Below are 15662 nucleotides of genomic sequence, written 5' to 3'. Positions count from 1 at the left end.
CTCCTATCCAGCAGCTCCAGGAACAAGCATTAACCTGACTTCTGAGACAGTGCAGGGTGTGCCCAGGGAACCTGCTGGTCATTGGGCAGCTGCCATGGCACACTCCACACACCTGATGCCGCTCAGGAGAAGCCAGGAAGCTTGTACCAGCTTTCCCAGTCGGAGAACATCCGGTTCAGTAGGCAAGGTGTCATCTATGCAGCCGGCGCATACCAGGCTCAGGCTGCCTGGGCAGTGACACACTCGGTCCCGTGGGGAGAGGCACAGCCGAGACAGTATGATGCTCAGGAGAAATGTCTACAAAGCTTTGTGCATTGGGCTGATTCTGGTTATTGCCTACAATCTCTTCCTGGTGTTTTATACCAAGGCGATTTTACAGAAGTTCATTTTGAGTAGTCTCCAAAAGGAGCTCCATTTGCCACTGTCTGAATGGAACCGGACAGTGATAGACTCTCACACTTGGAGTTGGATTTTCAGCATCTGAGTAAGTTCATAACACTAACTTAAAGGGGATGGTGTGTGTGTGTGTGTGTGTGTGTGTGTTTAGAAAAACAGGGTGTGGAGACAAAAATGAGAAAGAGGTCACATTCTCATCTCTCAGTTGCTCAGTTCCAGCATCTGACATTGAATTTTATGCCTCCAAATGGGTGGTAAGTATTGAGAATGAATGGGGATCAGAGCAAGCAGTTGAGGGGAGGGGAGCAACGTGTGTCTATGTGAGTGGTGTGTGTGTGTATGTGTGTGTGCATACACTTGCACACACACACATGATCACAAGTACCTACATGCGGCAGGTAGGCCAAGATTCAGATGAAAAATCCCTGAGAGGTTCAGGGACATCTAGGCACAGCCCTGTCCTTCGTACTTTGTGTGGCAGGGCTGTTCCACAGAAGTGACAATCTCTGGGGCAAACCTCGCTTCCACTTTGCTGTGAGCTACTATCAGGAACTAATGGGGCCTTGTTAGAGGACCTAAGATCCAATCCTGACGAAGCCATGACAATTGTGTGACCCGGAGCAAGTGCTTATGTCTCTCAGTCTGAGGCTCCTGATCTGTAAATGGAGCTGATGAGACGATCTCGAGGCCACAGGGTTATAAAACGTGTGCAGAAAGTGCTCTATAAACTAATGTGTATTAAATTTTAACTTCTTTTATCGGGGTATAATTGACGTATAAAATTGTATTTTTTTTTCTTTCTTTCTAATTGGGGAATATAGGGAACAGCATGTTTTTCCAGGACCCATCAGCTCCATGTCAAGTCATTGTTTTCAATCTAGTTGTGGACGACACAGCTCACTGGCCCATGTGGGAATCGAATCGGCGACCTTGGTGTTATGAGCACCACGCTTCAACCACTGAGACAACCAGCTGCCCCAAAGTTATATGATAATGTGAAACGATCACCATGATAAGTCTAGTTAACATCCATCACCACACAATTATAAATATTATTTTCCTTGTGATAAGAACCTTTAAGATCTACTCTCTTATCAACTTTCAAATATATGGTATTAGTAACTATGATCACCATGTTGTATGTACATGGTATCCCCAGGACCTATTTATTTTATAACTGGAAGTTTGTACCTTTTGACACCCTTCACTCATTTTGACTATCCCTCACTCCCACCTCCGGCAACCACCAATGTTCTCTCTGTATCTGAGTCTCTCTCTCTCTCTCTCTCTCTCTCTCTCTCTCTCTCTCTCTCTCTCTCTCTTAAGGTTCCACATGTAAGTGACACCAAATGATATTTGTCTTTCTCTGTCTGACTTGTTTCACTTAGCTTCATGCCTTGCAAGGCGCACCCAGTTTCAACCTCTTCACATGAACTCTGGGCTTTATTTATGATTCTGGCTCACTATGAAACTCTAAGCCCTATGATTTGTGTGTGTCTCAGCCTCTGACTCCAGTCAGGGAAAATAGCCATGTATCCCCTGCTCCCAAGTGACAGGGCCAAATGCCAGTGCCCCGAAGAGAGGTTGTATGTGTGAGCAGGAAGTGACTACACAGGTGTGTGGGTGTGTGCATGAGGGTGTGGGAGTTGGGGAAAGTGTCTTTTAAAATGAGAACAGAGTATTGTCCTGGTTCAGGGTGAGGCAGAGGGACAGATGGAAGGACAGACAGGAGGAAAAAAAGGAAGAAGAAATTAGGGAAAGGGAGAGGGAGAAAGGGGATGAGAGAGGACCAAAGAGATGAGGACAGAAAAGGAGCAAAGAAAGGAGAGTCTAGGCAAGAGAATGAAAGCATTTATTTGAGGATAAGAGGAAAAGGGAAAAGGAGAGCGGGTGAGAAAGAAGGAGGCACAAAGCTCCTTAGCACCATCTATATCCCGCCTCAGGAGGCTCGTCGTATTTTGCTATGGTACAATTTTCTGAAAGGCAAGCTTCATAAAGGCTGGTTCAATAACTGTCTCCTACAGAGACAGTTTATAGGCTTACTTTATTCCCTGTGCCTGGCACAGAGAAATTACATGGATGAGTAAATGAATGAATGAGTTTGGGAAGGAGAGGACAGAGGACAGGCAGTCAGGGTGAAGGGAAAAGTGATACAGGACAAGAAAATAGATCAAACAAAGGGAAGATTGACAGCTCCAGAAGCCCTGGCTTTGAGCCCATCTGACCAAGTTGACACTGACTTGCAAATGTGCTCAGTGCACCTTCACTGAGAGGACACCTGCAAAACTGGGCAGCCACTGTCACCCCTTGACAGAGCTCCCAGACCACACCAGGACTCTCACCCAACCCCAGGGCACATCGGACTGGCTCAGCCTCCTTGGGCCTTAAACAGCGGTAGCCTGGCTATTCTTTCCTTGAGCTGGAACACAGTAACACCTCAAGAAGTCCTCTGGAGCCATCAGGTTTACTTCCCTTTCCTCTTTGCAATGACCAGTTCCTTCTTTTCTTATTCTTGATGCTCCCCACCTTTTATTCACTTTAGAATGACATGGTGTCAGGGACTCCTGACCACCTGAGATGAATTTCAAAGTGTCTTCTGGACCCTGTTTCCAGATCATAAAAGCTCTTTTTTCCCGAAGGGCTTCCTGAACTTGAAAGCCTTTTCAGTTACAAATCATCCTGCTTGCTCATTGCCACCAAGAAGATTGAAGGAAATCACAAGCCAACAAGGGTACCTAGGCATATTACGTAAACTACCACAGAGCAAAAGCAAGCACACAGTGATAATGATGTCACTGCTGTGGGACGGTAATGACGCTAAACCAGTTTTCTGGAATTTCTCCAGAGGTTCTTAAGGTCCCACCACATGATGCCATTGGGCCTTGGTAAGTTTCATGATAAAGCGTAGGGATGGTCTAGTGGCCCTACGAGCCCATCCTGCTGGACTCTGCACTTACATCCTCAAATTGATTCCAGGGTGTCCAGATCCAAACAATTTCCCACTGACAGCAATGAATGAAAGAGAAAAACTAGATATCCCCCAAAGAAGAACATAGGGGAATTTAAAGGAATGGAGAACCCAAGGTGGTGTACCCTATGACTCCCATATGCGTAATACAAAAGAGTTTGAATAAAAATACTACTCAATTTGGAATACTATAAAAATTCTGCTCTCACTTTTATTTTCTACCTGAGCAAATATACATGGTATTCACATGAACCATCCTGGAAAGGTACACCATTTATTTTCCTTTCTGAGTTTGTTTAGACCCTCTTCTTTTTGCCTTAAGCACTTTCATCGTTGATTTTCCTCCTTGGACCAGTTTTATACCACCTTCTAAAAATGTCCTCCTCCCAGTTGCAGGGCTTTCCTGCTTCCCTTTAAGGGTTGTATATGTAGCAGAAATTCAGCCGTGTTCTGCTCACCAAGCCCGGTGCTGGGGCCCAGGGCTGCATCTGCCCCCGAGGAAATTCACTCAAGGGGACTGTCCCCTCTCCAAGCTCGTGGCCCTGGGCTACAATTCTCAGAAAAAGGTGCGCTTTCTTTTGACTTTGCAGGAAGGTACATGTGGACTAAAGGTGATCTTATCAGTCTGGTTGGAATTTAGTGTGGGTTTAGGGAAGGATTAGTGGGGGCTAAGTGGATCTCTGGTGCAGTGCCTCGGTTACCATTTGGGAGTTCCATGATCAATGTTGGCTTGGGAAATACTACTAATCGATTCTAGGTTTGGTCTGATTGCAGAAAGGAGAGAGTTGGACGGCTGTGGTAATAGCCCTGTATCTTACTGTGGAAACCTGGCTGCCCTCTCTTTGCTAACGTTTCTCCTTGTCAAGTTTTCTCACTCATTACAGACTTTGCAATGGCTCCTGGTTCAGGCTTCGTCCGTGCCACAAGTGCTGCTTTCAACCTGGGCCACTGCAGTGTCCTGTGGGTGACCCATTCAACACCTTGGCCTTCCCATGTATAAAGCCCAGTGCCTCTATCCCACTTAACCCTTCTAAGGTGCGTCCTAAACTGGGCCATCACTCCGAAGTGCTCACCCCTGAAATGACAGATTTATGCTGTCCTTTGCTGATCACAACCTCGCTACTGCAGCATACTTACTTATTCAGGCTTTCTCCGTGACAGGGCCATTTCTCCAACTCTTCTCTTGCCAATATCCACAGCTCCATTGCACACTTGTTCTGTTGTACCCGCCTAGGAACCCCCCAACATTGTGGGAAATCAGCTGCCCATCTTCTGTGCACGTTCACCCAAGTGTGGAGCATGCCTGGAAAATTCCCATCACTGAGCCATGCCTCAGCCAGCATTCTCCCCAACCCTCAGTGCTACCGTGTCCCACAAATCTGTTCTCACTTCCTTTTCTCATCATACAAATGTTTAGAGTTTTCCACTCTTCTCAAGACTGTTCCTCACCTCCCCCACATCCAGAGCAGAGGAAACAGAGAAGCCATAGAAAATAGAATCACAGCCAAACTTTACTGTGTGCGAGGCCCTACACACTTTACAGGTTATCACAGCAACTCTCTGAGGTACTTGGCAAACCTAAGGCACCAAGCAGACAAATCTCCTGGCCAAGGTCACATCATTAGAAAGAGGCAGCCACTGAGAGTACAGTGTTTCTCAAATTTTGTAGTACAAAAGAATGACTCATTGATTTTGTTAAAAGTGCAGGTTCAGGCCTCTTCTCCTACCCCTGTCTGACCCTGAGATTCTGATTTCCTTGGTTTGGGGATAAGCCTGGATATGTACATTTTTACATAATCACAACAGATGATTCTGATGTGTTTCTTGGGCCTTATTATCAATGTACGTGTTTCTTAGATTACAGTTTTGGGAGGAACTCTGAAGGTGGGGGACTTGGATAGATAAGTCCTGATAGATGTAGAAAGCGGTGTGTTTTAGAGCACGCCATGCCAGGACAGCCGGGCATGACTCTGACAACTTCTCCTGACATATCGCATCCTCTGTAAATTTTAGAGATTGGGGAGGAAAACATTTTAAGAAAATTTGAATACAAAGCAACGCCCAGCTAGCTAATGACTGGCTGAAGTGTCTTTTCTCTTGCCCTTCATTTGCAGAAAAAAGTATGAAATTGGCTATGAAGCAACAAGAACGTGTGGACAACATACTGTAGAAGGTGGAAGCCTAGGCGAGTGAGATGAACAAGCAGAAACCGAGAGAGAAACTCTTCCCAGACTCACTGCTTTTCAAGCAGTGGAGGGAGGATCTTCCTGAGGCCGAGCCGAAAAAGGCCCAGGATCTCTTCCAGAAGTTTGGTTACAATGTTTACCTCAGTAACCAGTTGCCCCTCAATCATCCCATCCCAGACACACGAGATTCCAGGTAGGATGGACTGACATTGGGCTCCCTAAGGACCTCAGTTTAATTTGGGGATGAGCTTTGGGAACAGTAAAAATCAAGAGATGGAAAGAGGGTTGAGGGAATGGGAAATTGGTAGGGAAGGGATCTGGGCGTAGAAAGTTCTGGCCAGGTGACTGAGCAGAGTTCTTGTTTTTAATCCATTTTATAACGACAGCTCAGAGAAGATAACTGGTCCAAATATTTGTAGCCTCTTAGAGATGCACAAATGTCAGAGATTCTTGAGAATTCTGGTATGATGGGTCTAACTCATAATGTTACAGACAGAGAAACTGAGGCCGAGAAAGAGAAAGGACTTGTGCAAGGTACACGAACAGGTCTCCTTCCTTCCCTGGTGTTTTCCTCAAGCTCTCCATTTGGATTCCTCTTTGTTATCAATTCTGACTTACAGAGTATCCCCTCTCTCTTTCCTTTTGTTTCCCATTCCCATTGTTTTTTCTCTTTCTGCCTCTCCTGTCCTCCTTCGTAAGTTTTAAAATAACACCTGTGTGTAGATATAATTCACACGCCATATAATCCATCCATTTAAAGTGTACATTTTTATGGTTTTAATATATTTACAGAGTTGAGCATCATAACCATAATCCATTTTAAAATATGAATTAATATTAGGATGTCAAACAAACCTCAAATTCTTTGCATAAATTCCATTTGATCATGGTGCGTAATTGTTTCTTTATGTTGCTGGATTTAGTTTGCTAGTATTTGTTGAGGAGTTTTGTGTCTCAATTCATAAGAGATACTGATTTGTAGTTTTCTTTCCTTGGGATGTTCTGGTTTGATTTTGTGGCTGGGTAATACTGGCTTCGTAGAATGAGTTGGGAAGTGTTTCTTCCTTTTCTATATTTCGGTAAAGTTTGTAAAGGTTTGGTATTAGTTCTTCTCTAAATACTTGGTAGAATTTACCAGTGGAGCCATCTGGACCTGGGCCTTTTTTGTGTGGGTATTTTTTGATTAGTAATTCAATCTCTTTGTTTGATATAATCTGTACAGATTTCTATTCATTCTTGAGTCAGTTTTGTAATTTGTGTCTTTCTAGGAATTTGTTCGTTTCATCCAAGTTTTCTAATTTGTTGGCAGACAGTTGTTTATAGTATTGCCTTATAATCTGTTTTATTTCTGTAAAGTCTGACTTTTATTCCTGAATTTAGTAATTTGAGTATTCTTTATTATTTTATTGGTCATTTTTAAATTTTGTTGATGTTTTCAAAGAACCAACTTTTTACTGACTTTATTGTTATACCTATTCTCTGTTTTATGTATTTCTACTTTCATTTTTACTATATCCTTCCTTTTGCTTGCTTTGGAGTTAGATTGCTCTTTCTTTTCTATTTTCTAAAGATAGAAAGCTAGATTTTTGATTTGAGATCTTTCTTCTTTTTAATGTAGGTGTTTACAGCCATAGATTTCCTTCGAAGCTCTTCTTTATCTGTACCACATAAGTTTTGGTATGTTGTGTTTTGTTTTTCAGTCATCTTATGGTATTTTCTAATTTCCGTTGTGATGCTTTTCTTTGACTAACTAGTTATTTAGGGATGTATTGTTTGATTTACACATATTTGTAAATTTTCTAAGCTTTTCCTCTTTTTATCTTTAATGTCACTCTATTGTGATCAGAGAATCACATTTTGTATGAATTTAATCTTTTTAAATTTGCTGAGACTTATTTTGTACCCTAGCATATTGTCTCTTCTGGATAATGTTAAAGTATTCTGATGTTGTTGGGTAAAGTGTTGTATAGATGTCTGTGAGTTGGGTTGCAGCATTCTACAAGTCTTTCATTTCCGTGTTTATCTTCTGCCTTGTTGTATCTATAATTGAAAGGGGGGGGTATTGCAGTCTCCAAAGATTATTGCTGAATTGTCTATTACTCCCTTCAATTCTGTCAGTTTTTGTTTCAGGTATTTTGAGATTCTGTGGCTAGGGGCATACTATGTTTCTAATTGTTATATCTTCCTGATGGATTGATGCTTTATTCATTATAAAAAAAATTTTTTTTATCATGCTGGTATAACTACTCTAGGTTTATTTTTTTTATTTTTTTTTTAGGGTTTACATACCCTTTTAATTTGTTTTTAAATATTTTTAAGGTTTAAAAGTGTTTAAAGTTTGTAATTTCTAGTAGGAAAACATTATCTGAACAAATACCCTATGGCAAAGCACTGCAACATGTTACAGCTGCATTTGGGGCAGAGGGGTAGGGATTCTCTTCAAAGCACCCCAGCTTTCTTCACGAGAAGGTCAGAGGTACACTGGTTTGTATTATTGCTGGGTGATTTACCTTGCTTTTCCTTCAGCAAGGGCTTTATTTGTCAGAAGGGCATTGAGCTTGACCTCCAAATTTGGCCGACAATTTACTGATGAGATTCATCACCTTTGGGTTGCTCTGATATTTTGACATATTTGCCGGGTTCTGGGCCACATCCTGGAAGGCCACCATAACTTCTGGGTCCTGCATGGCTGCAAGAACCTCTGGATCACTAAGAATTTCACTGAGCCCAGGCATTCCTGCCATTCCAGGCATGCCCCCTCCCATTCCAGGCATTCCTCCAGGAAAACTACCAGGCATTCCCCCAGGGAAGCCACCTGGAAAAGAGCCATACTGAGCTCCTGATTGTTGTCTGGCTTCTTCCTCCCTCTGGGCTCTCTCATGTTCTTCCCGGGCCTTCTTAACCCTTTCCATTCTTTCTTTGATGTCTCTCTCTTCACATTTCCGCTCATACTTTCTCCGATGTTCTGCAATTTTTTGAGCCGTTGGTTGAACTTCTTTCAGCATTGCACTAGCATCGTTGTCATAATCCAATTGACATGCAAGGGCAAGATCGTGGGCTGCTTCTTCCCAATGGCCCAGAAGTCTGTGTGCTTTCCCTCGCCACTTGTATGGCTGAGCTGAATCAGGGTTTATTTCAATAGCTCTGTCACAGTCCCGGATGGCAGCATTTGGCTTCTGTAATTTGATGAAGACACTGGCTCTCTTAGCATACAGAATGGCCAAGCGAGGATTCAGCTCGATGGCATCTGTGAACAAGTCAATGGCTCTCCGTAGGTCACCATCATTTAGGGCATCAATGGCAGCCCCTTTTTTATCATTTGCCTGATCCATCATCTCCTCCGTTATCTCTACATTTTCATTTCCCATTTCTTGAGGTGCATCAGTGTCTGGTTCAATCACACCTTCATTGTCAATTTCTAGATCACTTTCCTCACTTGATGGTTCATCTGTCTTTATGTTTTCCTCCGCCTTCTTACTATCTGCTTTTTCTTCCTTGATATTTTCTTCTGATCTAGTTTTATGAATAGCAGGTGGTATTTTACCGCCCATGCTCTCCACCCACTCCCTCAGGAAGCGCATTTCTTCAGTGTGCAGAACACTCGGGTCCTGCTTACACATTTTCACGAAGGCCCGAAGTTCGCTCACTTTGCGGGGGTCCATGGTCGGGAGGCAGCGGGAGGCGGCGGGCGCGGTGGAGGCTGCAGCCCGGTTCCAGGCCTGGGTACTAGCTCAGCGTGACCGTGTGGAAGGGGACAGCTGCCGCGAGGCAGAACAAACTAGAACCTCCCTAGTCGCTGGCTCCGCCCACCAACGGTCTCTCTAGCTTTATTTTTGCTGTTTGCATGATATATTCTTTACTTTCAACCTATTTGTCTGTTTTGATCCAAAGTGTATTTTCTGAAGACAAAACATAGTTGGTGCTTTAAAAAAACAAAACAAAACAACCACAATGTGACAACCTCTACCTTTTGATTGAGTAGTTTAATTCATTGATATTTAATATTTATTGATATGGTTGGATTTATTTCTACCATTCTATTTTTGTTTTTTAATGTCTCATTTTTTTCCTTTAGTCCTCCTTTAGTACTTGTTTTTTTTTTTATATCAAGTGAATACTTTCTAATGCAACAGAATAATTTTTAAATGATTTTTTAGTATATTTTTATAATGGTTCCTCTAGGGCTTATCACGTACATCTTAATTTACCTGTCTACTTAGACTTATCCCAATGAGGTATAGGAAGGTTGCACATATACAACTCTATTTCTTCTTCCTCTTTTTTGCTATTATAGTCACATATATTACATATATGTATGATACCAGCCTAAAAATATACTGTTATAATTATATCATTATATGCCTACTAAATGTCAGGAAATAGGAAAGTATAAATTTATGGAGTTTTTATATTTATCTTTTTCTTTACCATGTCAGAGTCTCTACACTTGCTCCTGTGATTCAACTTACCATCTGGTGCCGTTTCCTTACATCAATACAGCGTTGCTCTCATCCACCTCTTTTGTGCTATGATCGTCAAGTACATTAAATTAGTATACGTTGTAGGCCCAACAATACAGTTGTATACACTTTTAAAAAATATGATTGCTTTCAAACTCAGTTAAGAGAACAAAGGTGAATAAGCATTTATAATGTCTTTTATAATTGCACAATGACCTTTACTGATGCTCTTTGTTTTGTGTGTGGATTACTGTCAGAGATTACTTGCTTTCAGCCTAAAGAACTTAGTATTTCTTGTAAAGTGCTACCAACAAATTTTCTCAGTGTTTGTTTGTTTGTTTGCCAGTGTCTTTATTTCACCTTCATATTTGAAAAATATAAGATAAAAGATGGTTGGTTGACATCTTTTTTTTCCTTTTTTTCTTTCAACACTTTCAATATGTTATCCCCTTGCCTTCCGGCTCTATTGTTTCTGATGAGAGGTCAACTATTAATATTATTGGGGTTTCCTTGTAAATGGTGTTATTTTCTTGCTTCTTTCAATACTTTTTTTTTCAATCTTTGGCTTTCAGCATTTGGGCTATGGTATGTCTGTGTATGTAGCTCTACCTGGGGTTCACTGAGCTTCTTGGATGGGCCTCGATATTTTTGAGTAAGAATATTTCCTTTGGGGGTTATGAAACACATATTCTGCAATTTCGTCTTCCATGTCAAGTCCAGTTGACTGGTAGTGACTACCTGGAGTGTTGTGGTGGGGAAATTTTGAGTCTATGTGGTCCAAGGCATGAGTGCCATAACCTATCGGAGATGCCTGCCGTCATGCCAGGGGAACATGGTGGCATGTGTGTCAGTATTTGCCACTTGAATACCAGGAGGAAGTGGAACATAATACATTTTCTCCTGCATTGGTTGCATAATTTAGATCTTTAGGGATGAAGAGAATATGGTGGCGTCAGCTGGTAATTTAGGGATTAGCTCATGAAAGTGCTTGTTAGAAAGCATTACTGTGGATAAAAAAATATGTATGTATCAGTTATCCATATGTACTTGCATAACATCTGAGTCACATCTGATATTTATAAACCAAATGAGGACTCTTTCTCCCTGCTGGCCATTAAAAAATCCATGTGGTTCAGACATATATGGATTTCAGAGCTAAAACATTCTGGAAACCACCATGTTTAGAGAAGTATAGGAAGAACACTCCACTGACTTTCTCTGAGAGAGAAATAATTTAGTGAATCAGAGCTATCACTTAGAATCTTGAATTAAGAGATTATAAAAGAATAAACTTTCTATGCCATTTAATCCAGCTTCCTGCTAAGCCAGAGGTCAAAGCGATTATAGTCATTAAGTTTCCCCAGCTTTCTGAGTAGCTGTCTGGTACCAGAAAGACGCTGGTCCTGGCAGTTCTCATATTATTGTTACGCCCTCTCTTTACCTTTCAGAGACCAGAGAAAGGCTACGCAGAAGAGTATGGTATGGAATCAGAGAATCAGCCAGTCACTTTATTGAGTTTAGGTAGATATTGCATACCAAAAAACAAACACATGAAAAGACATAAGTTTGATAGTTAATCTCTATTAAGTAGTCCACCAAAATGCTGTGGCCAGGCCCAGCGACAAAATTTGCAGGGCCCAGTGCAAGATGAAAATGTGGGGCCTTTTGTTCAGAACATTATTAAGAATTTCAAGATGTTGATAGCAAAGTATGAAGCCAAGTTAATTCACTAACTGCACAGGCTGCATACTCAGGAAGCCAGCTTTGCTGCTGGCATAACTCGCCTTAGGAAATCCCAGTGTAAGAATATATTTCACAATTGCTTATAGCCTGTTTGCATGTGTACCTATTAGTTTATTCTCTCTGTTTTAGGCAAAGTTGTGATATGCGTAAAATTTACCTCTCTAACTATAACACCTAGAATTTACTCACTGTATCTATTTCTCCCATTGTGCCCTCTTGTTGCTAGAAGTGGTGGAGGGGGCAACTGTGGTTCTATATTGGGAGGAATTGCTAAAGATCAGTTACTCTGGCTGTCATCCAAGCAATACATATTTTTCAGTAGTTTCCTGCACGCCCAATATGGTAGCCACTAGTCACACATGGCTAATTAATTTTTAATTAATTAAAATTGAATTAAAGTAACATTGAAGTAATATTGAATTAAATTAAAAGTTTTTTGGTTACGTAGCCACATGATAAGTGCTGTATAATCACATGTGCCTAGTGGCTGCATCATAGACAATATAGATACAAAACATTTCCATCACGGCAGAAAATTTTATAGGACAGTGCTAGGAAGCAAGGAGGAAGGAGAGATTCTTTTTGGAACTGCAGGAGCCACGTTTCCTACCTTTCTTGACAGAAGGTGGGGAAAAAATGTGGGGTGTGCATAAGAGAAGTGTTGTGAAAGCATTTAGAATATAGTGAAGAAAATATTCAAACAGATGCTGAGAGGAAGACACAAAATCTGATTGAATTATGTGGATTAGAAGGAAGAGAAGCTGAGCAGAGTTTTAATCAGTTTTCAATTTAACATAATTATCAGTTCCACTCTCAATTAAATGCATATTTATTATATAGCCACTCCATACTAGACATTAAGAACTGCCACTGAGCTTGAAAGAATTTTAAGTTCTCCTCTCAGGCTCCTCTGTCTCAGCTTAAAATTATTGGTGATCATCAGGCTTTAGCTCAAGGCTCTTATCTGCATGTAACTTGAATGATTTTACCCAAGTCTTAGGAATGATCCACTTACATGCTGAAGACACTCAAGTTCATATGTCGCTAATCCACATTGTTCATCTGCATCTCTGGGATCATCTATTCAGTAACCTACTAGTGAATTTTATGGTGTGTCTCAGAGGCACTTCAGACTCAACATGGCCAAACCTGAAAGTACCCATTTCTTTTTCTCCTCTGGTTGTTCCTACCTCAGTGAATGGTGTTATTGTACAAGTAATAATTATAACAACGACAAGAACTATCACATTAGTTATAAGAGCAGCTAACATTTTTAGAACATTTATTCTGAGCATGTTAAGCACATTATTACATTTGACTTTCATAATAATACTACTGAGAGAGAATAGAAAATATATATTGGTCTCTGCCTGGGTTCTTGATAGAAAGATGCTGAAACCCTTGTAAATACCCAAGGAATAAGATTCTGAGCATTATTTGTTCTACTGAGGCTACTCTGGGTGGGCTCCTGGATGAGGGCTGGTCACCAGAAAGACCAAAGCATTACCAGAAGCTTGGAATTTTTAGTTTTATTCTCCCATCCTCCAGAGAGGAGAGAAGGGCTGCATATGGAGTTAATTGATCATGCCTGTATGAGGATAATTCCATAAAATCCCAATAGTACAGGATTTGGAGAGCTTCCATATTGGCAAAGACATCCACCCAGGTGGGTGACACATCCCACCTTCACGGGAAGAGAACCTTCTGTGCTTGGGATGCTCCCAGACCTTGCCCGATGTATCTTTTTGTCTGGCTGTTCATTTATAACCTTTATTATATTATTTAATAAATTTACCAATGTAAGTGTTTCCTGGAGTTCTATGAGCTGCTCTAGCAAATTAATCGAACCTGAAGAGGGGGTCCTGAGAACCTCTGATTTGTGGTTGAGTCTGACAGAAGTTGTGGGTAACCTGGAGACCTCCCACTTGTAATTGGCATCTGAAGTGGGATGGGGACAGTCTTATGGGACTGACCCTTTCACCTGTGGGCTCTGATGTATCTCTAGGTAGATACTGTCAGAATGGTTGGACACCCAGCTAGTGTCACAGAGATACTGCTTCGGATATTTGTTACCAGAAGTGTCAAGAGTGAAGTGTTCTGTGTGATAATAATATGAGTAATAAAGGAGACACATAGTAGGTATCTATGTACCTACACCCTACATAGGTGGAAAACTGGTAAGATTTATACAACTATGATGTAAGTATTATTATCACTGCTACTACCATTTTACAGATAACAGAAAGGAGGCACAAAAAGGGGAAGGTAACTTTCCCAAGATCACACAAATAGAAAGCGACAGAGCTGTGACGTGACTATAGAAACTGCTTACTTGCTCTTATTCATTGTCTAGGAGATCCCATCCCCCCCCCATTCCTGGTTTTGCTTTCTGCACTTCCAGTTACGCACAGTCAACCATAGTCAACCACAGTCTAAAAATATTAAACAAAAAATTTCAGAAATAATTCATAAGTTTTAAATTGCATGCCATTCTTAGTGCGATGAAGTCTTGTGCCAACTCACTCTGTCCCACCCAGGATGTGAATCATCCCTTTGTCTAGCATATCCACACTGTACATACAGTACAATATGATATTTTGAGAGAGACCACATTCACATAACTTTTATTACAATGTATTGCTATAATTGTTCAGCTTTATTATTAATCATTGTTAATCTTTCTGTGCCTAATTTACAAATTAAACTTTATTATAGGTACGAATGTGTTAAAAGAAAAAAAACACAGGCCCAAAATGATGTCACTGGTGCTAAAAGCCCATGATATCAATCCTAAATTTAATACCTGATCCAACTGTAGTTTCAGGATATATGCTATCCGTGATTTCAGGTATTGATGGGGGTCTTGGAAAGTATCTCTTGTGAGTAAGTGGGGACCACTGTTGTCTCCAAGTTAATCTACAATCCCTTTCAAAATACCAGCTGAGTTTGGGTAAAAATTGACAAGCTGATCCAAAAATTCAGATGAAAATGCGAGCAATCCCAAATAGCCAAAACATTTTGAAAAAGAAGAAAAAAGTTACAGGACTCATATTTTCCTAATTTCAAAACTTACTACCAAGCTACAGTACATAAGACAAGGTTCAGGATAGACATAGATCAGTGGAATAGACTTGATATCCAGAAATAAACTTTTATAATAAGAAATATATGTTTGGACTTTGCCCATGTTCCTGGCACAGAACTCCTAAAATCCTTGGAATTTCTTAAGTGAGAAGAGAGATAAAGGTGTTTTTCTGTTATTCATAACAAGCTCTTTTCAACCCTACCTGAGTTTATGTTAATGAGGTGACTTTTGAAAAGCTAAGGATGTGTGCTGGTTGCCAGGCTAAGTAACCTTGTGATTAGAGGTGTGGAACATTCAGCTCTTCCACCCTTCAGGGAGGGGAGAGGGGCCTGGGGAAGATGTGATCACAGATGGCCGATGATTTAATCAATTATGCCTATGTCATGAAGCCTCCAGAAAAAAATCCCTGAACTATGGCATTTGGGGAGCTTTGGGGTTGGTGAACAAGAGCCAGCTGTGAGCCACATGCCAGCTGTGTGCTGCACCCCAATCTCCACTGGGACAGACGCTCCTGTGCTCGAGACCCTTCAGGACCTTGCTGGTCATTCGTAGCTTTTAATATCCTTTGTAATAAACTGGTAATTGGATAAGTAAATTGGTTTCCTGAGTTCCGTGAGCAACTTTAGCAAATTAATCTGACCCAAGCAGGGGATTGTGGGAACCTGTTTTATAGCCAGTGGGTCAGAAGCACAGGTAACAGCCTGGACGTGGCATTGGCCTCTGTAGTGGGTGGGGGAGCAGCCTTGTGGGCCTGACCCCTTCACCTGTGGATCTCATGTTAACTTCACACAGACAGCATCAGAACTGAGTTCAATTATGGGACA

The 15662-nt window shown here is 41.3% G+C and overlaps 2 protein-coding genes across 2 annotated transcripts in view; one reads left to right on the top strand and one right to left on the bottom strand.

The window, feature by feature from the left end:
- Positions 1 to 277: 277 nt before the first annotated feature.
- GALNT8 (polypeptide N-acetylgalactosaminyltransferase 8) overlaps positions 278 to 15662 on the top strand; it is a gene marked incomplete at both ends in the record, with an annotated part of 57475 nt that continues 42090 nt past the window's right edge. The window contains 5 exon segments of the mRNA XM_081058994.1: positions 278 to 443; positions 446 to 484; positions 5479 to 5531; positions 5535 to 5546; positions 5550 to 5743. Coding sequence (XP_080915120.1) covers positions 278 to 443; positions 446 to 484; positions 5479 to 5531; positions 5535 to 5546; positions 5550 to 5743 — 464 coding nt within the window.
- On the bottom strand, positions 8085 to 9345 carry LOC308502569 (hsc70-interacting protein-like; the record flags this gene model as incomplete). The annotated part of the gene is made up of 1 exon (XM_081060495.1): positions 8085 to 9345. The coding sequence occupies exon 1, from the start codon at positions 9210 to 9212 to the stop codon at positions 8085 to 8087; it is 1128 nt and encodes a 375-aa protein (XP_080916621.1). The 5' UTR covers positions 9213 to 9345.

This window comes from Rhinolophus hipposideros (genome assembly GCF_964194185.1).
Source record: "Rhinolophus hipposideros genome assembly, chromosome: 9".
Lineage (NCBI taxonomy): Eukaryota > Metazoa > Chordata > Mammalia > Chiroptera > Rhinolophidae > Rhinolophus > Rhinolophus hipposideros.
This window is presented reverse-complemented; position numbering and strand designations above follow the sequence as displayed.